This window comes from Cherax quadricarinatus, chromosome 84, assembly GCF_038502225.1.
Source record: "Cherax quadricarinatus isolate ZL_2023a chromosome 84, ASM3850222v1, whole genome shotgun sequence".
NCBI lineage: Eukaryota > Metazoa > Arthropoda > Malacostraca > Decapoda > Parastacidae > Cherax > Cherax quadricarinatus.
Window position 1 is genome coordinate 5,150,000 of NC_091375.1, and position 22,881 is coordinate 5,172,880.

The 22,881-nt window shown below is 38.2% G+C and overlaps 1 protein-coding gene across 1 annotated transcript in view; it reads left to right on the forward strand.

Moving 5' to 3' along the window:
• Positions 1-22,509, forward strand: part of LOC128704259 (tigger transposable element-derived protein 4) — a 54,364-nt gene extending 31,855 nt beyond the window's left edge. The window contains exons 2-3 of the mRNA XM_053799335.2: positions 12,098-12,508; positions 15,032-22,509. Coding sequence (XP_053655310.1) covers positions 15,083-17,392 — 2,310 coding nt within the window. The 5' untranslated portion in view covers positions 12,098-12,508; positions 15,032-15,082 and the 3' untranslated portion in view covers positions 17,393-22,509. The remainder of the gene's footprint in view (positions 1-12,097; positions 12,509-15,031) is intronic.
• The last annotated feature ends 372 nt before the right edge of the window (positions 22,510-22,881 follow it).

The following is a 22,881-nucleotide window of genomic DNA, read 5'->3' on the forward strand; positions in this document are numbered from 1 at the left end:
ACAACCCTCTGGAAGAATAAAAACCCCCTTTTTTTGACCCCCCACTTTTAAAGGGTATAAAATGACTCCAAAGGGAAACTATATAAAATTGGCCCCCGCACCTCACTTCCCGATCCCGGTTAAACCCAAGGGGGCAATTAACGAACAGGTCCCTTTGCCCAAAACTCACCCCCCCAAACTATTTTTTGTCCAGTGTATTTTTTAAATTCTACCCCAATTTAATTTAAATTTTAAATGGATCTAATTTATATAAAAAAGGTTTTATAATTAAAAAATTTTGGGGGGGTTAATAAAATTTTAAAAAATAAAAACAGAAAACCCGTTTTTTTTTCAAAATTTTTAAAAAAATTTTAAAACAAAAAAACCCAAAATTTTATAACTTCCGAATCTTTCCTTTTTTTTCATTTATTAAAAGGCTTAAAAATTTATTCTTTTTAGAGTGATTTTTTTATATTTTGAAAACTTTTCTTTTGATCTTTTTGCATTATTATTAACTAAAAATATATATATATTTAAAATATGTATGTATATTTTATATTAAAATATAAATATATTTATATATATATATTATATATATATATATATTATATATTTTTGCATGATGGTAGGATTGTGGGGTCTTTTCTTTATAAGCCCCTAGATAACAGGGGTTCTTTCTCCAACTTACACTTTGGGCACCTTCCAAACTGCACATGCAAAATATATATTTCATACATCTAAGGTTTTTTTCCTTTTTCCTTTTCTCTTGATCCTCTTTCTTCTTCTTCTATTGTCCATGAGGGAAATGGAAAAAAATCTTTTTTCCCCCAATAAAACCATGTGTTTAAATTTAAAGGGAACTAAAATGCCGGAGCAATGGGCTATTTAAACCCCCTTTTCCTGGCATTTCCTAAAAAGAAAGAAAAAAACATAAAACTGGGGTGCTTAAATTTCGTGGATGTTTGTGCAGTACAAAAAACAGATGGTTTCTGATGGTTTGAATGGAAATTGGGTTGGCCCCAAAGCGAAACAAAGCTAAGAAAAGGGGAGTTTTTTGGGGGGAAATAAATGGGATTAAATCTGGAGTATCCCCGGGGTTCAAAACAAAAGGGGGGGAATTGCGTAATGTTGAATGATCCCCCTTATGGAAGGAAAAAAAGAAAAATGAAATTTTTAAATGCAAGAATTCTTTGGGTTAAAAAGGGTTGGGTGCTTTAAAATGGGTCATAATAGCGGATGCCCGGGAAAAGAGAATGCAAAAAGAGGAATTTTGGGAATGTTAAGTGAATGTAAGGGGCCCTTTTGAAAAGTGGGAAGTAATTGTGTTAGGGGGCCGAAAGTAAAGTAGGAGGGAAAATTTTTAAAAGAGGGTGTGGGGGGAAAATTTCAGGGTTTCCAGGTGTAAATGATAATTAGTTTGTTGAACTTTATATAGAAAAAGGGGTTTGGGGTTTTAGGTTTACCCAAAAGGGGTAAAAAAAAGTATACAAGATATGATGTGGGGGGGAAATGACGGGAGTTTTTTTTTGGATTATGTATTGGTAAAAAAAAAAACTTTGGGGGTGGGGGTTCCCCGGATGGCATGTTTATGGGGGGGCCCAAAATTTTTCAAAATCCCTTTAGTTGTTCCCCTGAGGGAAAAAGGGGAAGGGGTGCAAGGAGGAAAAAGAAGCATCAGGGGAAAAGAGAGGGTGAAGGTTTATAAACTAAAAGGGGGCAGTTGGGGGAAAAATATAAACAGCTATTGGAGGGGGTAGATGGGCTAATGAGGGATAGGGAAAAAAAAGGGGTTGGGAAAAAGGGAAAGGGGTAGGTTTAAAAAATAGTGTTAGAGTGTTCGGGAGGTTTTTTGGTTTTCAGGAAGAGTGGGTGCGGGAGGAAGGGGGGCCCATTGGGGGAATGATGATGTAAAAGAAAAGGAGAAAAAAAAGTTACCAAAAAGAGGTTTTTTCAAAGTAGAAAATGATGCAAGGAGGGGGAAAAATTTTTGGAGAAAAGAGAGAGGGTTTAAAGGAGTGGTGAAGCAGGGGTAAAAGAGGCAAATGAGAGAATTTGGGGGGATGTTAACAAATTTTTTTGAAAAGGAAAAAATTTTGGGTGAATTAACAAAATTAAAGGAAACCTAAAAGAACTGGTTTTTCAGTTAAAAAAAGGGGGAGGGGGTTATTAAATGGAGTTGGGGTTTTGGGAAAATTTGGGGGGAATATTTTGAGGGGTTGTTTTTTGATGAAGATGAGGCTGTGATTTTGGGGGTTGGGGGGGGAGGAATAACATCTTGTAGGGGGGTGAGGAAGAGCCAGTTGGGAGTGTAAAAATTCATGAGGCAGTAAATAAAAAAGAAAGGGGGGAAAGGGAGCCCGGGTTGATGGGGTAAAGGAAAGAAATGTTAAAACGGGGGGGGATGTGGGTTTTGGGGTGGGTTTGGGGCAATTTTTTAAATGTGTTTTAGAGGGTGAAAATGCCAAAGGGGTTGTGAGAAAAAAAGCATAGTTCCTTTAAACCTTTAAAGGCAAAAAGGGGGTAAAAAGAGTGCAAAAATTTTGAGAGGATAAGTCTGTTGAAATATCTGGCCAAAATTTAAAAGGGAAGGGTTTTTATTGAAAGAAATTAAAAAATAAGACTGAGAATAGGATAACCCGATGAACAAGGAGGGGCTTTAAAAAAAGGAAGGGGGGGTGTGGGCCCAAATCTTTACAATTAAAATATTTGAATGGCAGTATTTAAATAAGGCTAAAAAAAGGGGCTTTGTGGGATTTTTTGGTTTTAAAGGCGGGATGACAAAAGGGGGGAAAAGGGCAATGTGGGGGGAATTTTTTCAAGGTTTTTAAATTTTAGGGGGTAGGTTCGAAAACGGGGAAAAAAGGGGTTTTTTGAGGAAAAAGTAGGCCCCAGAAATTAAATACATGGGGAAAAAGAAATTATTTCCCAGTAAAGTAGGCCTTGAAAAGGATTTTGATGTCACTTGTTTTTTAATATTTTTTTAAGATGGGGTTGAAAGGGGTAAATCGGGGGTCTTGAAAAGGCGTGGATTTAAAAGGAAAAGAATCACATAAATGGGAGTTGTCACAGTTGCTCTTTGCTAAACACTGTCTCTTGGGATTCTGAAGAGGTTGGGGGTTGGTGGATAATTTGGTAGGGTGTAAAGAAAAAAATTAAAAAGTGAATCAGGAAAAAAATGGTTATGAGGATAACAAAAATATTGGTGATGAAAGTTGGATATCAGATTGGGGGGAAAGTATGGAGGGGTGATGTATTCAGATTTTGGGAGTGGGCGTGTCAGCGGATGGGTCTATGAAGGATGGGTGATCAAAAATTGATGGGGAAAAGGCAGTGGTGCACTTAGGAGTCTGTGGAGAAAAAAGAACTTTGTCCTTGGGTGTGCATGGTGATAATGTTGCAGCGAGGAGGGCTGGAGGCAGTGGGGATGTTGTTGAGGATGTGGGTGTAAATAAATGCGAGTTGTGTTTGGAAGTTGGGAGGTGAATTCAAAACTGTCCAGAGGGCGAAAAGGAAGGGTTTTTTGGGTGGTTGGACATGTAGAGAAGGAAAAGGAAACAGAATTTTAAAGTGTATCAGTCTTAGTGGGAAGGAAGGGGGGGTGGCCGGGGAAAAGGTTGGAGGGGGGGGGAAAAAAAGGAGGTTTTTTGGTGTGGGGGCGGACTTCCAGAGGCGTCGTGGCGTGTTTGATAGGAGGAATGGGGCAATTTTTTTATACGTGCTTTGGGTGTGGAAAAAGTCATTTATGAAGGGGTTCGGGGCGAGTCGGACGAGCCTGGAAGGGGAATACAGTCCTGCACTCTGAAGGAGGGTGTTAATTTTGCAGTTTAAAAAATGTATGTAAACACCCTTCTGAGACAGTGATGGAGTGAATTTTGAGTTTCTTTTTTGGCACCCCCGCCTTTTTGGAATCGAGTGTGATAATAAAAAAAAATTATTATATATATTTTATATATATATATATATATATAATTATATATATATATATATATATATTATATATATATATATATATATATATATATATATATATATAAAAATATATATATATATATAATATATATATATATATATATATATATATATATATATATATATATATACCATAAAATGCCGTCTCCCACCAGGCGGGGTGCCCCAAAAGAAAACCCCCAAAAAAAAATATTTTCATCATTTCAACACTCCTCACCCCCAAAGAACCCTTTTTTTGCAGGGGGTGCTCAAATACAACAGTTTAAAGTATTCTTAAAAATCAACATATCCCCCCAAACCCAATATCTAAAAACCCCTCCTTTAAAGTCGGCATTGTTTCCCCTTTCCGGCTCAAACCCCTTTATAAAATCCGATTTCTCTAATCCCCTTTCACTACCCTGCTCCCCAAACGCTGTCGGTCCCAAATCCATTGTCCCCATTCACCCCTATCTAAAACAATCATCCCCTTGTGGAAGTCAAGCCCCTCCCCCCCCCCTTTTCTTCCTCCCCCCAAACCCTTTCGAGGACCCTACCCTCCTTCCCCCCTAAAATTTTATATGTCTCCATGTCATTCTCTTTGACCCATTCTCTCTAAAGACCAAACCACCTCAAAAACCCCCTCTTCAGCCCTCTGACTAATTTTTTATTAACCCTTCTCTAATTTCCACCTCTATTTTCTGCTAATATTTACCCCACATTGCCCTTAGACAGGACATCCCCCTGCCTCCAATCCTCCCCGCTCAGCATTTTAAACCCCTTACACCCATATAAAAGTGTTGGGACCACTATACTTTCATACATTCCTTTTTTGCCCATGATAAGTTCTTTTTCTCCCCATATACCTCAATGCACCCCTCACCCTTTTTTTTCCCCCATAAATTCTAGTTCCCCCATCCTTCCAAAATTTATCATGATAAGTCAACTCCCAAATATCTGAAAACATTCACTTCTTCCTCCTCCTCCCCAATTTGATATCCAATTTTCTTTTTCTAAAACAATCCCTCATCCCTTTTTCTTTTTTTTTTCCTTTCAACTTTCTACCTTTACACACTCCCCAAAATTTGTCCCTAACCTTAAATTTTTCTTTAGTCACCTGCCAAATATCATCCAAAAATACCGTGTCCCTTCCCTTTGTATTTGATTCCCCCCTAATTTAATCCCCCCCCTCGAACACCCTAGCATTTTACTTCTTTAAAACCCCATCTATAAATATTTAAAAACCATGGTGATTAAAACCCCCTGTCTAAGACCTCTTTTCCCGGGAAGTAGCCCCCTCTTTTCACACCCCCCTAATCTGGCCTCACTGTCCTCATAAAATCACAGCATTTAGTAACACCACCTATTCCATATAATTGCAACATCTGCCACATTGTTTCCCCTATCCATCTATATATGCCTTCTCTAAATCCAAAAATGCAAAAAAACTTTATTTTCTAAATCTTTACTATGCTTCAATGTAAATCCTGGTCTACATCCTCTATTAAAACTTTTACCCGATCCCTTTCTGTCTTATCAATTTTTCCCAATAAAAACCTTAATCCCTTTTTTCCTTTATACGGGGGGAAACTTTTTATTTATTTTTTATTATAAATGGCGTTCCCCCCAAAGGGCGGGGTGTGAAAAAAAAAATTTTCACCTCATTCCTCCCCCTGTTTGCCAAAAGGGGTGTTTCCACAGTTTTTAAACTGCAACATTCCCCCCTCCTTCAGAGTCAGGCATACCCATCCCCAGGACTCAGTCCCCCTGGTTTCCCTAAACCCCCTTTATAAAGGGTTTTTCCTCAGCCCCCACGTCAAGTAAAAACCATTTGTCTCCATTACCCTATCAAACCCCCGCACCTGCGGGAAGTCAACCCCCCCCAAAACCCCTTTCCCCTTCCCCCCAAACCCTTCCTAAAACCCTACCCCCCTTCCCACTACAGACTGATACACCTTAAGTCTTTCTGTTCCTCTTTCCTCTCATGCCCGAACCTCAAAACCCCCCTAGCCCGGACAACAGTTTTGGTAACCCCCACCTCCCCCTCTTAAACTCAATTTTGCATTATATTCACCACACAGCCCTCAGACATGACATCCCCACTGCCCCCATTCTCTCCCTAAATTCACACCCACCCACACCCAAAAGGGCGTTGGTAAAAATCTCCCCTTACATTCCCCCCCCCAGGACAAATTCTTTGTCCCACGACCCTAAGTACCTCCTTTTTTCCTCATCAATTCTAGTTACCCTTTTCATAGACCCACCCCTTTTAACCCCCCCACTCCCAAATATCTAAACATTCCCCCCTCCTCTTCCCCCTCCAATCTGATATTAATTTTCATCACCTAATCTTTTTTTTTCCTCTAACCCCCTTTTTCCTGATTACCTTTTTTTCGTCTTTGCAACCCCTACAAATTATCAATCTCTGCTTTCTTGCCCCCAAACAAGTGTCATCAGAAAAGGCAGCTGTGCCCTCCACTTTGTGTGATTCTTTATTTTTTAACCCCACCTTTTGCCAAGACCCTGATTTACTTCTTAAAATCTATAAAAAATTTTAAAAAACCCAGGTAAATCACACATCCTTGTCTAAGGCCCCCTTTTAGGGGGAAAAAAAATTTCCTTTTTCCTATCTCTAATTTGAGCCTCACTACCCTCGAAAAAAACTCTTCACTGCTTTCAGTAACCCCCCACACCATACATTTGAACTCCCACATTGCCCCTACCCACCCTGTCATACCCTTTCCAAAATCCATAAATGCCACAAAGACCTCTTTCCCTTATCTTACTTTCACTTATATGTTTCATGAAACCCCTGGTCCACACCCCCCTCCCTTTTCCTTGCCTCCTTGTTCATCTGCTATCCTATTCTGCTTACTCTTAATTCTTTCAATTATAACTCTACCATCACTTTCCCGGTCCTAACAGACTTTTCCTTAATTTTTATTTTTTTTATCCTTTGCCCTTTTTACAAAGGAAACTGCATGCTCTCTGTTCCTAATTCCCCCTTCACATTTATTAAAATTAAACCCCTCCCAAAAATATATCCCCACCTCTTAACATTTCTATTTTTTTATCCCATCAACCCCGGGTTCCCCCTTTTATTTTTCTCGCCCCATGAACTTCCCCCCCACTCCAATGGTCTTCCTCCCCTCAAAATGTTTTTCCTCCTTTCCTAACAAATCACACCCTATCTTCATCAACATTTAACAACCTCTTTCCTCCCTCTTCCCCCTACCCCTTTAAATCTCCATTTAATAACTTCCCCTCCTATTTTTTCCAAACCATTTGTTCTCTGGCTTTTTAACTTTTAATCTATCCAAAAATTTTCTTATTTCCCAATACATGTACATCCATCTCCCCATCTACTAACTCTCCTACTCTGTTTTTAACTGACAAATCCATTTCTTCCCTAGTATGTATATACCACCCCCCTCTGACTTTTCTTCTATTTTCTTACTAGTTCTTGTTTTTGTTTATTTCCACTAATCTCCATGGGGAAGTGGAACAGAATTCTTCCTCCGTAAGCCATGCGTGTCGTAAGAGGCAACTAAAATGCCTGGAGCAAGGGGCTTGTAACTACTCCTCCTGTATGTTACTAAATTTAAAAATAGAGACTTTCGTTTTTCTTTTTGGGCCACCCTGCCTCGCTGGGATATGGCCATTTTGTTGAAAGAAGATCTTTGTTCCAGAGAATAAATGCCAAGTATTTTGTGGCATTTTTCTTTATTGTGTTCTCTAAATGATTGACATAATAATGTCAGATAACCTAAGTCTTTTACATGTTTCTTTTGTTCCAGCAAATGATCCTCCTGTGTTTAGCATTAGTGTTTCTCTTGAGTTCTTCATTCTGTTTATATGGAATGTATCATCACTTTATTTTCTGTTGCCAGCTGGGAGACTTTGTTGATATCTGCTTGCAATTTTTCCATATCTTTTGGCAAGGTGACTTTCATACTTATTTTGGTATCATCTGCAAAGGTTATGTAGCTGTGGCTAGTAGTTTGTCTGCTATGAGAATGTAAAACAGTCAAGGTGCCAGGACTGTGCCTTGGGGTACTGAGCTGTCTATTTTGCTAAGGCAAGATTTTGCTTTGCTTACTACTAATCAATAACCAATTTGTTAGAAAATTAAGCATCCATTTTCCTACATATTATATTAATGATGTTATTTTATGGGGTATCACTCTATGATCATAATTGTCTTAAGCCCATCTGTCACAGCTGTTTTAACCTCTTTCATACTGCCCTCTGCCTCAAGCACTTGCCCAACTTCCACTTGAGGCTTCTCATCACTCCTGTACAACGTTATCCCTCTGCCCAGTGCATGAAATCAGTGCCTCCCTTTTCATCATTAACATTTAAAAATTTGTCAAAATATCCTCTGCATCTTTCCAGTACTTCCACCAAGTCCATTTACTCTCCAGGCTTTATCAATTTATTGATCTCTTGCCAAATTATTTCTTATTCTCAGAAAAATTTACTGATAAAGACACCCTTTTCTCTCAGTGGCTCTCCTTTTGCACTCCCTTACCTTTCTTTTAACCTCTCATTTCCTCCATACCCTATAATGGTGCAATTGCATTATGTGAAGGGTATCCATTATCTGAGGAATTTCCAAAATATGCACTAAGTACCTATAAAAACATGCCTACTTGGAATCTACCAGTCGATATTCTAAGTTTACCCTATAAATGGGCACTTTTAGGTTTGTGGGTCAAGTACCCCCTCACATGGCACAGTCTCTCATTGCATATATGGGATACTCTCTTCTGTACATCATTTTTACATAGTAAAAAACTCTCATATGTTACCCTTTTTACCTCATCATTCCACCAACCATTCTTCTTTCTGCCCACATCTATCCTCTTATACCCACAGACTTCTGCTGCACACTTATTAAGTTTTTAACAAGTCGGCCGTCTCCTACAGAGGCAGGGTGACCCAAAAAGAAAAAATCCCCAAAAAGAAAATATTTTGATCATCATTCAACACTTTCATCTCACTCACACATAATCACTGTTTTTGCACAGGTGCTCAGAACACAACAGTTTAGAAGCATATACAGTGGACCCTCGACCAACGATATTAATCCGTTCCTGTGAGCTCATCGTGAGTCGAAATTATCGTTAGTCGAGTTAATTTTCCCCATAAGAAATAATGGAAATCAAATTGATCCGTTCCTGACACCCCAAAGTATTGAAAAAAAATTTTTTACCACATGAAATATTAATTTTAATACACACAAACTGAAGAAGACATGTACAATTACATGACACCTTTATTGAAGATCTGGTGATGATTGATGGGATGGGAGGAGGGGAGTGTGTGGATGGTGTTAGTGTTTAGAAAGGGAATCCCCTTCCATTAGGACTTGAGGTGTCAAGTCCTTTTTCGGGGTTACTTCCCTTCTTTTAATGCCACTAGGACCAGCTTGAAAGTCACTGGACTTCTGTCGCACAACATATCTGTCCATAGAGCTCTGTACCTCCTGTTCCTTTACGATTTGTCTAAAATGGGCCATAACATTGTCACTGTAATAGTCACCAGCACGGCTTGCAATAGCTGTGTGAGGGTGATTTTCGTCCATAAAGGTTTGCAGTTCAACCCACTTTGCACACATTTCCTTAATCTTTGAAGTAGGCACAATGGATTCCACAACTGGCATAGGCGTCTCAGGGTTAGCCCCAAACCCTTCAAAATCTTTCTTAATTTCCATACTAATTCTCACCCTTTTTATCACAGGGATGGCACAAGAAGCTTTCTTGGGGCCCATGGTGACTTATTTTGCAGGTGCAATCACTAAAACGCTGTGATAATATGAAATGTTCCGATTGTATGTTTGGATGTGGCCTCGGTGGCTGGCTTGTAAACACTACGCAGGCCACATGTGGATGCATCTCGAACGAAACGAATTGCGTTGGTCGAGTTTTTTAGCGCTAGTCGAGGCAAAATTTTTGCGTTAAAATGTATTGCTAGTCGGATTTAACGTTATACGATGCCATCGTTGGTCGAGGGTCCACTGTACGTATAAAGATACATAACATATCCCTCCAAACTGCCAATATCCTGAACCCCTCCTTTAGAGTGCAGGCATTGTACTTCCCATTTCCAGGACTCAAGTCCAGCTATATAAAAATAACCGGTTTCCCTGAATCCCTTCACTAAATATTACCCTGATCACACTCCAACAGATCGTCAGGGCCCAAATACCATTTGTCTCCATTCACTCCCATTGGCCATGCTCACGCACGCCTGCTGGAAGTCCAAGCCCCTCGCCCACAAAACCTCCCTTACCCCTTCTTTCCAACCTTTTCGAGGATGACCCCTACCCCTCCTTCCTTCCCCTACAGATTTAAACACTCTCCATGTCATTCTACTTTGATCCATTCTCTCTAAATGACCAAACCACCTCAACAACCCCTCTTCAGCTCTCTGACTAATACGTACTTTTAACTCCACACCTTCTCCTAAATTTTCGTTACAAGTCAGTCACTCAACAACAGCATGGCCATCTGTGCTACCTAATAATGTTGGTAGAATTACTGACGATATGTTAGGTAAAAGGACACAAGCGCAACTAATGTGACATTTTGCTGTGGCAATGTTTCGATCTCCAGGAGCTTTGTGAAGCCGTTATTGTAATGGCTCTCCTGGAGAGCAAAATGTTGCCACAATAAAATGTCGCATTAGTTGCACTTGTGTCCTTTTAAATAACATTGTCTAATTGTCTGATAATGTAACTTTAACTTGTTTCTCATTTCACAATTTAATAGTTTTGTCCACTATTTCTTACATTGATTTCATTTACCTGTATTGCCTCATTTCCAAATTGTCTCTGTACCTGTTTTATTGTTTAATCCTTAAACTGTCCAAACGTAGATCTACGTTTTTTTACATTGTTTCTTATGGAGAAAATCAAGGTTGGAGCGCTACGCGCACAAAGATAGATCTACGTTTGGACAGTTTAAGGGTTAATGCTCTACAGGTTCTCTTACTTTATGCAAATTGACTATTATGTGATGTGTTATTTCTGTTGGTTATTCTGGATATGTGATTTACAGTTACCAAATGCAGTTTGCATGATTCACAAAGCACACTGAAGATTTTTAATGTGTATAATTGTTTATGGCTTAAATGAGCTTAGTGCAGGTGCCAAGGGCCTGGAACCAGGGTTGTATATTCTGGGTGTGCTAGGTGAGCACCGCACACCCACCAGAGATGGTAAATTTGTCATAAATATTAAGCTCGCTCAATAATATAATCATGGATCATAATGGGAAACTAATTTTTCTGTCCTCTGTTATGAAATATTGTGGCAGTTGTTCTGAGATAGCAATGCACACCTCACTGTGCTACCCCATGGTAGCACAGTGCACACTGTGACAATAACCACTATTTGCCACTACCTGGAATGCATCAACAGCATAAAATGATGGACACCTGTAAATAGATGGTAGCTGCATTGCAACTTATTTTACTACAGGTTGGGGCTCCTCACATGGCTGCAAGTTCTCTGCCTTTAAATCAAGTTCTATAACTTCTTCTGGTATTTTGTTATTCCTTCTTTCTTGCTGTGTGTCTATCCTTCAGCACTGGAAACTGTTATGACCATTTATGACCCCTCAAGAGAGGTTCCTTGATGGTTGTGAGGGGGCTCTTGATCTAAAGATTTGGACCTGACCTTTCCTTCTGCGAATTAAACCTGATTATCTCTTATTCTCTAAGGCACTGTATGACCCCTGTGGGTTTTGCACTTCCCCATGAATGTAATAATAATACACATTTATGATAGATTGATTATAGAAGACAGGATACCATGAGTTTAGCAAATAACTAATAGCAAACACAGCATAATATCAAGAATGTTGTTGTCAAAGATTTTAAATTTCCTGCTTTTGACACCCAATGAAAATTGGGGAATCTTTCAATTAAAATAACAGAACATACAATATAAATCCCAACTAACCTTCAGTTTGGAGAAGAAACGAATTTTTTTTCTTTTTGTCTGTGCCACCTCCTCATCAACTGGTGACTTAATGGTCCAAGACTGACCAAAATGTGTAAAATTTCCTCTCTAAATTGTGGGTAGGTTGTGAATATTTCCAGCCACTGTATTGTGGTTTTTAGTCTTCATACTGCATATATAAATACCATATTGCATTTTTTTTTTCAGTTTGCTGGACTGTTGTGAGTTTTGCTTTGGTTTCATGAACACCTTGCAAGATATCCTTAATGATGTTATGTAAAGTCTTAAGCAAGTTATCCAGTTTTGAAAATCAAGGCCAGACAAAACTCGACAGGAACTCATGCTGCATTATCAACTAGCGAGAAATATTACAGAAGACGAGTGACATAACAAAAAAAAACTATCTCCGCAAGAAATGTTCCAGAGGGCATCGAGGTGAAGTGAGATGACCCCCCAAGCCACAGTCTGATCTTAGATTCTGGTACATCTTGCTCTTCATGAGAAGAAGAGGGGCTTCAAAAGCTAGTGGAAGTCTGCAGCTTTTGTATGACCATAAAACCAAGTTCTTTATCACTAGAAGGCTGTTGCACCTTAGCATCAACATTACCACTTTGACATGTAAAGTAATTTGTCTTGTTATTTGATCCTTTTTATTTTCATCATATTATTTTTAGTGTAACTGTAGTATAATCATTCATTAATACATAAATAGCTGCATGATAAGCAGTTGATGCAGAGCATATTTCTACTATTAGGCTCTTTAGGGTGTCTCAGTATGGGTAGAGCTTTATCAGGTCCTAACTTGAAGTTCTTCTAAAAGTAAAATAAAGTCTACCATAAAAGTTTGCCTGCACCAAATGTTCCTCAACCAACTTTGTCAGCAAAACCTACCATTAGATTTTCAGTTTTATCATAATTTTAAATCTTTGAGTTCTTCACAAAATACATGTACTATTTAGAATTTTAACAGCTACCAATTGGCTCATATTTCTGTTAAATAGTAAATGTGGCAACTAGCTAACTTTTATTAAGCATCTGAGAATATATATTGTAGTATCTGCCTATATTAAATAGCCACAGTTACAGTACATAACTTTTTTTTTACATCCAGCAGGTGTGCATGAGCGTGTTCGATAGAAGTGAATGGAGACGAATGGTATTTGGGACCTGACGATCTGTTGGAGTGTGAGCAGGGTAATATTTAGTGAAGGGATTCAGGGAAACCGGTTATTTTTATATAGCTGGACTCGACTCCTGGAAATGGGAAGTACAATGCCTGCACTTTAAAGGAGGGGTTTTGGGATATTGGCAGTTTGGAGGGATATGTTGTGTATCTTTATAGGCATATGCTTCTAAACTGTTGTGTTCTGAGCACCTCTGCAAAAACAATGATTATGTGTGAGTGAGGTGAAAGTGTTGAATGATGATGATGATGAAAGTATTTTTTGGGGGGGGATTTTCTTTCTTTTTGGGTCACCCTGCCTCAGTGGGAGACGGCCGACTTGTTAAAAAAAAAAAAAAAAAAAAATCAGTACCTAAAATATTTTAAGATGTTCACTGTGCTACATCAACACCTAAAGTACTGTATTTTAAAATATTCACTCTAATATACGTATTTACTTTTACACATGTTTTATTAAACAGTACAGGAGGGCCCCACTTATACAGCAGGTTAGGTTCTGGACTACTGCTGTAAAGCAAAAATTGCTGTAAAGTGAAACATAGCCCTTTTTTCACTTTACAATGCATATTAAAGCCTGATAACATATTTACACTATCATATATTAAGTGAACAATAGAGCTAGGCAGGCATGTTAAAAAATGTGTATAAGGACATTTAATATCTATACAATAAAATTGATTCTATGTAGTCAAGATTTTTTGTAAATGAGATTGTAAAAGTGTATCCAGAATTGAACAGCACATGGAAAGGCCTTCACAGTATGCCTTATTTACTTCTGGAAACACTTTTTCAGTCGTAGAGTAGAGTATTCATCAAAAATCATCTTATGTAGAGGAGCTTCATACAAGAGCTTCCTTATGCATCACTTCATCTCTGTGGTAATGTCCTCACTTCACAATTTTCTTCTCTGGAATAATTATATTTCCTTGTTTTATCTATGCTTATTGTCTCCCTTCATACTGGCGATGATCAAAGGAATTGAAGCTACCCTCCCCTTCTCCACATCAAATTTGATTACGTACCGCTCGCCAGGTGCTGTATGACCCTTATGAATATAATAATACAGTGAACTCTATTATGAAGGTTCTCTATATAATGCAATTATATCTAAATGCTATTGAAAATAAGTACACTGAAGGATGAATATCATGTGGAAAGACTTTCACAGTACAGTGGAGCCTTGGTATATGAACAGCTTCCTACTCAAAGCTTAGCACTCGACCAAACAAACATGACCTGCCAGAACTTCACTGTAAACTATTTCGTGTTTCTTACCATTTCATGGTGTATTTTATATTTGTATAAATAAGTCACCATGGTGCCTACCAACCAAGAAGAAAATTGGTTGCAAAGAATTTGTTCGATACTTGAATGGATCGGCACTCAAACAGCCTCCTGGAATGAATTACGTTCGGGTACAGAGGTTCCACTGTACAGTGGACCCCCGGTTAACGAACTTTTTTCATTCCAGTAGTATGTTCAGGTGCCAGTACTGACCGAATTTTTTCCCCTAAGGAATATTGTGAAGTAGATTAGTCAATTTCAGACCCCCAAACATACACGTACAAACGCACTTACATAAATACACTTACATAATTGGTCGCATATGCTATTCAATTTTGAATGTACTTTTACAGTTGCATTTGAAAAAAATCAGACTATATAGAGAAACTTTATGAGACAGCTTACTATATGATTATTCTTGCTACTCTTGCTATTCCATTACAATATTTTTGTATTCTTACCACATAAACCTCTGCCTACTTTCTTTGTTAAAGATTACCACCTTATTTGCATATTATCTTCATTGATCTGCTAATGCCTTTCATTGTTATAAATGTTAGAGTTTACGTTGTGTAGTTGTGAGTGTAACTTTTTTACCATGTTTAAAAGCAAAATACAGTTCAAAGAGGTAATGTTATTATCAATTATGATAATTTTTTCTTTAATTTTTGCAGGTTTAATGTGGTGGAGTAACAGAGGTACTGTGTATTAACTCATCAATCAACATGGAAGATCTACATCGCACTTCTTGTACTGAACTGGAACGGCTAGCTGCAGCTGCTGCCACCATGGGCTACTCCGAGTCTTTAGCTGCTGCTCACCCACCTCCCCTCTCTGTCAGTGCACCTGTCCTGCCCCCTCAGTTTCCTCCTGATCCATACCAGCGCCAGTTTGCTCGCCAGGAAGCACATCCCAGACCTACTTATGATCAAGTACCGAGGCCCCCGCCCACAGCCCATCACCAGGCAGCACCACCTGCACATGCACCTCCCACCATACAGTACATCACAGACCGCACTGTGCATTATGGTAGAGGAGGTCAGTTTGTAACTATGGTTGATATGCAGTACAACAGTCCCCCCGTTATCGCTCCTCCTACACATCCTGAGCCACAATATCAGCCACCTCCGCCTGAACCATTACAGCAACCCGTTCTTCCACCTCCTGCTACCATTGTAGACAACATAAAGCCAACGAAGAAGACAGCAGATTCACTGCCAGGAAAGAAGAGAAAGAATTATGAGAGAAGTAGAGATGAATCTGGTGAAGGAGAGCATTTGGAAGATGTGAAGGACTCAACTATGCTAGAATTACCTTCACCTATAGCAGAAGCTGGAGGTGGTTTGTTATATCCTTGTGCTTTGTGTGGTGTGAATCTGCCTTCCCCTGAAACCTGGCAAGATCACAGTGCAGAACATTCCAATAATGTAAATCGAAGGAGAAATGGGCTTTCTCTTGAGGTCAAAATTGAGATAATCAAAAGAATCAACAGTGGTGAAAAGCAGTCTGACATGGCGGAAGAATATATGGTCAATCGGTCAACAATCAAGTCCATCATGAAAAAGTCTAATAGCTATTTACAGTGCTGGAAAAAAGGAATGTTTCACCCAGATAGTAAAAGGTTGAAAGGGCCTAAACGTGAGGACATTGAGGCGGCTCTGTATTCCTGGTACAGACAAGCTATTACTACTGGTGTTCCTGTCTCTGGCCCCATATTATGCTCAAAGGCCCTTGCTTTTGCCAGCAAACTTGGCCACACTGATTTTAAAGCAACACATGGTTGGTTAGACCGTTTTAAGAAAAGAAAAAACATTGTCTTTGGTAAAGCTTCAGCGAGGAGGAAGAGAGAAGAGGAAGATAACAGCACACCAGAACTTAAACCAGGCGAGTGGCAAACATCTGTATTACATCAGTTGTTGCTGGAATACGATCCTGGGGACATATTTGCTGTTGAAGAAATAGGAATTCTCTACCGCACATTACCAACGGTTGCACCTTCTCTGTGTGGTGAAAGATGCGCAGGAGGTATTCGTAGTAGACTCCGGCTGACAATTTTGATATGTGGCAACATGACAGGAACGGAAAAGTTTCCGTTACTTGTGGTGGGTAAACATCCAAAGCCTTCTAGTTTTCGTCATGTGAAGAGCCTTCCGGTACAGTATGTAGCCAATCAAAAAGCTTGGATGACAAGTGACAGCTTTGGTGCTTGGCTTCAAGATGTAGATTCTTGGTTTGTACAACAAGGACGACGTGTTGTAGTAATTGCATCATCATTACCTATACATTCCAAACCCCCTGGAGGATTGCGTTCCGTTCGTTTGGTTACTGCTCCTCAAGGATTTCTTGGTCCAATGCGGCATGGTGTAGTAACAACCTTCAAACGCAGCTATCGACATGGCATACTGGAAACACTGGTAAACCAACTGCAGCGAGACGATCCTACAAATAATAAACGTGTAAGACGACTTAATACAAAGTTGACCTTGCTGACGTGTTTGCATCAACTTGCAAGTGCATGGCAGAGTGTTACAGACACTGTCATCAGTGCTAGCTTTACACGTGCTGGTATTAGCAGATATGGTGCCTGGGGAGCACCACCACCACCTCCTGACCCAGTCATGGGGGCAGAAAATCTGACGCTTCTCCATCGCCTAAGAACATTAGGTCTCCATATCCCGGATATGATCTTTGATGATTTTGTTCATTTTGACGATGACGTGCAAATATGTAATTTAAATAATGACGACGATATTTTAGCTATTGTCACTGGAGCTGACAAAGATGACGACATGCAGTATGATGATGAAGATGATGAGGAGGATAATATTTACAAAAAGGAAGAAGAAGAAGAAGAACATGGCCCTTCACTGAATGATGTAGAGTCTGCGCTAGCTACACTACGGCGACACATCCAATACCAAGAAGGTGCTCAGGAGATGTTCAGAGTGCTAGCTCACCTGGAGTATTTAATATATAAAGGTCAGGTAGGTGGGAAAGGAATTGGAGTTCAACCAACCACACCTAACCCTCACTAGCTCCCTTTCATCCATATACATACCTAATTCATCTCTCATCAGCCCGTCCACTTCTGAGCTTGGTCATGCAATCCAAGTCACAATTTTAAAAGTGCACTCAATCTAGTATCTTTTAAATTTAAGTTAATGATAAATTGAGAAATATATTTAAAATTTTAGCTCATGCTTATTCCATCCTAATTTTGTTAGATTCCTATCTATTCAAACTTATTTATTTCTGCTATACAATATACTTTAAATAGGAAAATGCTAAACTTTCTATTTTCCATACTGTAGTCAACTTGTCTTCTTATCTTTACAGCAGTTATATTCCATTGTCATCCAGTTCTATTAAGAGGGTCGGGCAGTGGGATTTGACTAAGAATTATGAAAAGTGCTGCATTTTAGAAGAAATAGTGCCTTTATTTGGCAACCCACTGATGTTTGAATGTTATCACAACATTCTTGGTACGTTGATTGATACAGTACTGTATATACACAACAGGAATTGAATATACAGTATACCATTTTCTATGAGTGCTATCACTGATATTTGACCCCTTATAAATGGTTTTATGTTTTGTTGTATAATTTTTTATATGTGTAATTCAGTAATGGAGTGAGTGATGGTGAAAGTGTTTCTTCTTTTTGTTTGGGTTACTTTACTTCAGTGTGAGATGGCTGGTTTGTTGAAAAAAAAAAGAAAAAAATTATAATTTAGTGGCAAAACTTAATTACATGTACTTGTGAGGCCTTTCATAAATATTACCTTACACTGCATCATCATGTCAAATCCCAGAAACCCTCTGTTACCACCCTGTTCTAACAAACTAGCACATTCCCATTGGATGCTCAGGCCCTACCTCTCCAAACCTCTTCTGTACCCTCTTTCAACACTTCCTGAGACATCCTCTACATGTTTTTCCCATTCCCCTTCAGATTTATACTCTCTTGTTCAAGCTATCTTGCTCTGTTGTTTTTACATGGCCATATAATTTTAATAAACCCTCTCATGTTTCCAGAATTATATCTTTCATGCCATCACACTGTCCTTAAGGTTTTCATATTCTCTTCATAATATTCACACTAATATTGCTCTCTAATGCAAGATTTTTCATTGTTGCCATCTTTATCATTCCACCTGATTCAAATTTTCCTTTCGTTTTAACTTTGTTTCACTCATTGCTTGGTCATACTGCTTCCCTTAATTTATATCATTACCTATTCTTAATGATAATGCTTATTAGTAATACTGTACATGTTATTTGCAATAAAGACTGGGTATTCATTTTATAAGTATAAAATGATTAGAGAAACGGATGCCATCAAAGGTGGTGTTGATGTGTACACGTTTACACTTAGACGACTAGAGAAGTGAGCAATGTTAATGGTGATAGTGACTTGCACACATGCTTGCACTTACATCAAAATTTAATTTTTTTATCACTAATTGCATGGTTTTAACACGTGATTTGTATATAACAGTACATGAGTCATTGTACATTTTCCAGTTCTAAATATATAAAAATTTGCTGTATATGTTTTTCTTACGAGTTTTTATCTAAACTTGTACATCAAGGATAAATTAATTAAAACACGTATCTTCACTTTTGAATGTACATGTATAGAATGCTGTACAATATACTGTATTGTGAAATGGTTTTCTGTACAAACCTTTAAACAAGGGATTTATATGGCTACTCTAAGGTCAAGTTTGAAATGTTTTACAAGACATAAAAAAATAATAGAAAAAGTTCATTATGTGAATTATCCAGTGTCTAATAACAAAAAAAGTCACAAAACCGTAACTGGAACGATACACAAATAACCCGCACATAGAAGAGAGGAGCTTACGACGATGTTTCGGCCCGACTTGGACTATTTATAAAGTCACACTAACGAAAAGGAGAGTAGGATGGTTATACATAAGCAGGTGGTGGTGGTGGTTGTAGTTGTAGTAGTAGTAGTAGTAGTAGTAGTAGTAGTAGTAGTAGTAGTAGTAGGTAGTAGGTAGTAGTTAGTAGTAGTAGTTAGTAGTTAGTAGTAGTAGTTAGTAGTAGTTAGTAGTACTACTACTACTACTAGGCTCTTCTATGTGCGGGTTATTTGTGTACCAGTGTCTAAAATTTCCGTTAGGTCACGGACATAGTAAGGTGTTCATTCAGTAAAGCTTTCAAAAGAATCAGAATAATATTTTTCAGTGCTCATTCCTGAGCATCTGCCTGGCCCCATCTAATATGGGAATTAAATCCTTCCTGTTTTAGCTAGTAAATATTGACACTTGATATTCTCCAGCCTCTCTAATTTTCTATTCAGTGGAGCTGGTCATTAGTCATCCTGCCTTATGACTGTGCCTGCAACTTATAGGTAAACATAGCACGAATAATCTCGACACATTGTGCTGTGACTCTGCAAGACTACTTGATCAGCTCTTCTTATGAGGAGTGTAATTACCCCTGTTTACTTATCTATCTGTAACTACAGGAGCAGAGCTAAGCTCATGGTATCTTGCATTTGGTATTATCATTTAAATTTTAAAGTTCCCAGCACAGTAGTTGTAATTATAGAACACTATGGTTATCACCTCTTCTGTAGTGTTCATAAAATTAGTGTGATTCCACTATTTTCTCTTTAAATAGTGCCAAATTTTCATAAATATATTTTCACCTAGCTCCTTGTACACGGGGGCCAGTCCCTGAACCAATTATGTACCATTATCTTTTGACAACTGCCCACAGGATTGTTATGGGGTAAATAATAAAATTATTAAACTCCTAATACTTTAACAGTTGAATCCTATTTTGCACACAATCAGAAACCTTTATTTCTTTAGTTTTAGTTTAATCAATTTTAAGATTAATGAAGGGGCTTGTATAGCTAACTGACTGAAATGAAAAGAATAAGTCGCAGTATCATGACTGGACGAATTCACAGTTAACCCACAAATTGGAAACAAATCCTTCAGTGATGTTTCAATATGGCCTGTTGACATTATAATAGTCCAGAATGGACTGTATCATTTAACTATTTATTTCCAATTTATGGGTTAGGTGTAACTAAAGTCAGTATAACCATACTGGCTCATTAGAAAATGTACTTAGTTTTGTGATTCTAATTGTATTGTGATACAAAATCCATGTCATATAAGATATCTCTGCCAGTATTCATAAAGTATTGCATGATAATATTTTCGTCTGCCTGGTTCCTCTGCTGAATTTGCTTGAAGATTTCGTGGGCTAGAAATTTTACTCTAGAAGTGGAAGATTGTTCCACTGAACTCGGTACAGTAAGTTTAACCCTTTGAGGGTCGACAGGCCCTCTCCGAGACTCATTCTCAGGGTCGGTCAAATTTAAAAAAAAAAAAAAAATTCTCATGAAAAGATAGAGAATCTTTTCCCGATCATAATGACACCAAAAGTTTGAAATTTGATGGAAAACTTACGGAATTATGCTCTCGCGAAGTTAGCGGTTTCGGTGATGTTTACGCATCGGCGATTTTGCCAACTTTGAGCCCCATTTTCGGCCAATTCCACTGTACTAGTCGACAAAAAACATGAATATTTCGCTAGAACTCCATTTTTTCTATCGAATGAGTGCAAGAAACCACCCATTTATCAGTTTCAACTATCCAGTACAGTGGTCAGAATTTAGCAATTTTGCCAATTTCACACAGATTTCAAAAGATGCCAATTTCCGAATAGGGTCCAGAATAAACAAGAAAGACATTTCCTCTGTTCATTAGTCACGTCTCAAGGCCCCTCTTACATTCTTTTGCTTTCCACTTTGAATTTTTATTCTCACAAAAAATAGAAGATTTACTGTTATGCAGACTACTGCATTAGTGTAAAAAATGGTATAAATAATATTGGCGCACTTGCGAAAGAATATTAGACTCACCAGTTGACGTGTATTGGACGTTTGGCATGATTTGTTTACTTTTGAACTTTGGTAAAAATCGAACATTTCTGCTACTTTGAGCTCAATTTCAAGGTACTTTTCTTTGTAAAACCAGTCAAAATCATCTCAATTTCTGTAATATGTCTTCCATTCTATAAAATGAGACCAAGAAAACTAGAATACAACAATAAATACCATACGAAAATACAGTGCAAAGTCGCTGTTTTATTCCAAAAAAATGGTCAAAGATTTTTTTTTCTCATTATGCACTGTGTGTTGCAGGATTTTTTTTATACTGTGCACACTGACCACATAGACCCATTCTTTCATATGTAAGCCTACCAGCTTTCTCCCACTAGATTTGAGGGCGCTAGAATTTAGGCGTACTAGTACGTCAAAAACCCTGGGTCGTAAGCTGTACTAGTACGGCCGAAACCCTCGAAGGGTTAATACTTAGCACTGTATAGAGACATGTAAATTGAGCCACTTGCCTCATTAAACTTAGTCAAGGAGGCATCAAAGCTGAGTGATTTGCCTCACTAAACATAGTATGGGGCACAAAAGTTGAGTAACCTCATTGAGCTAAGTAATGGAACACAAAAGTTGAGTGAGTAATCTCAGTCAACTTAGTGTAGGGCCATGAAAGTGGAGTAACTTGTCTCACATTTCATCAGTGATGATACAGTTAACATATAACATAGCCCAGGTTCCCTGATCACAGGCATGACAGATATCTTCGGTTAATTTCGCTCAGAAATATAGTAGGTACAGTAGCTTATTCCAGTTGTGGTGACAAAATATGGCAAAATAATGACCACAGCATACTGAACCTCTGATGTGTGGGGTACTTTTGTGAGTCTTGTGAGGATAAGGCAATTGATTTTTATATACTACAGTTTATTACATTATGGTGAAGGGTGTATAATTAAAGCAAAATAACATTACATTTTTCAATTTGTTGTTAACTTACATAGTGTATGCTTCCATTATTGATGTCCTGTAACAGTTAAGTGATATGTGTGACATAGGCACATTTTGTAAGTTAATTATAAGAAATATATTGTACAGTGAAGTGTAACTTTTTGTAACAAAAAATAAAACCCAAAAAATTATTTTGCACTTTTTGTCTGTAATTACACTTTAGAATTGTTAATAAATGCAATTCACTCAATAAAACGTTTGCCTCATCAGTCAGAGGCATTTATATTGCTCATTATGCCCATCTTGTGATGACAAAGAACTGGGGATTAAAATAAAAAATTCCTTATAAATTTCTTCTTATTATCCTCTTCTAATATGTCTCCCTTCACTGGGTGTGGTATAATGTTAGTGTAGAGCTCTTGATCCAGGTAACTGAAGCTACTCCTCTTCTTTCTTGGATCAAGTGTGATATCTGATTACTCTCCTTGCCCTTCTCAGTCCCCAGGTGATACATGACTTGTACAGATTTAGTGCTTTCCAATGAATTTAAAAAAGTTAATAACTTTTTTATCACATTTGTTCTTCCCTGCCCGGCGGCACTGTATGACCCTTGTAAGTTTAGTGCTTCTTTTTGATTATATTAATAATAATAATCACATTTGTTTCCCACAATGGTACAATGATGCCAAGAA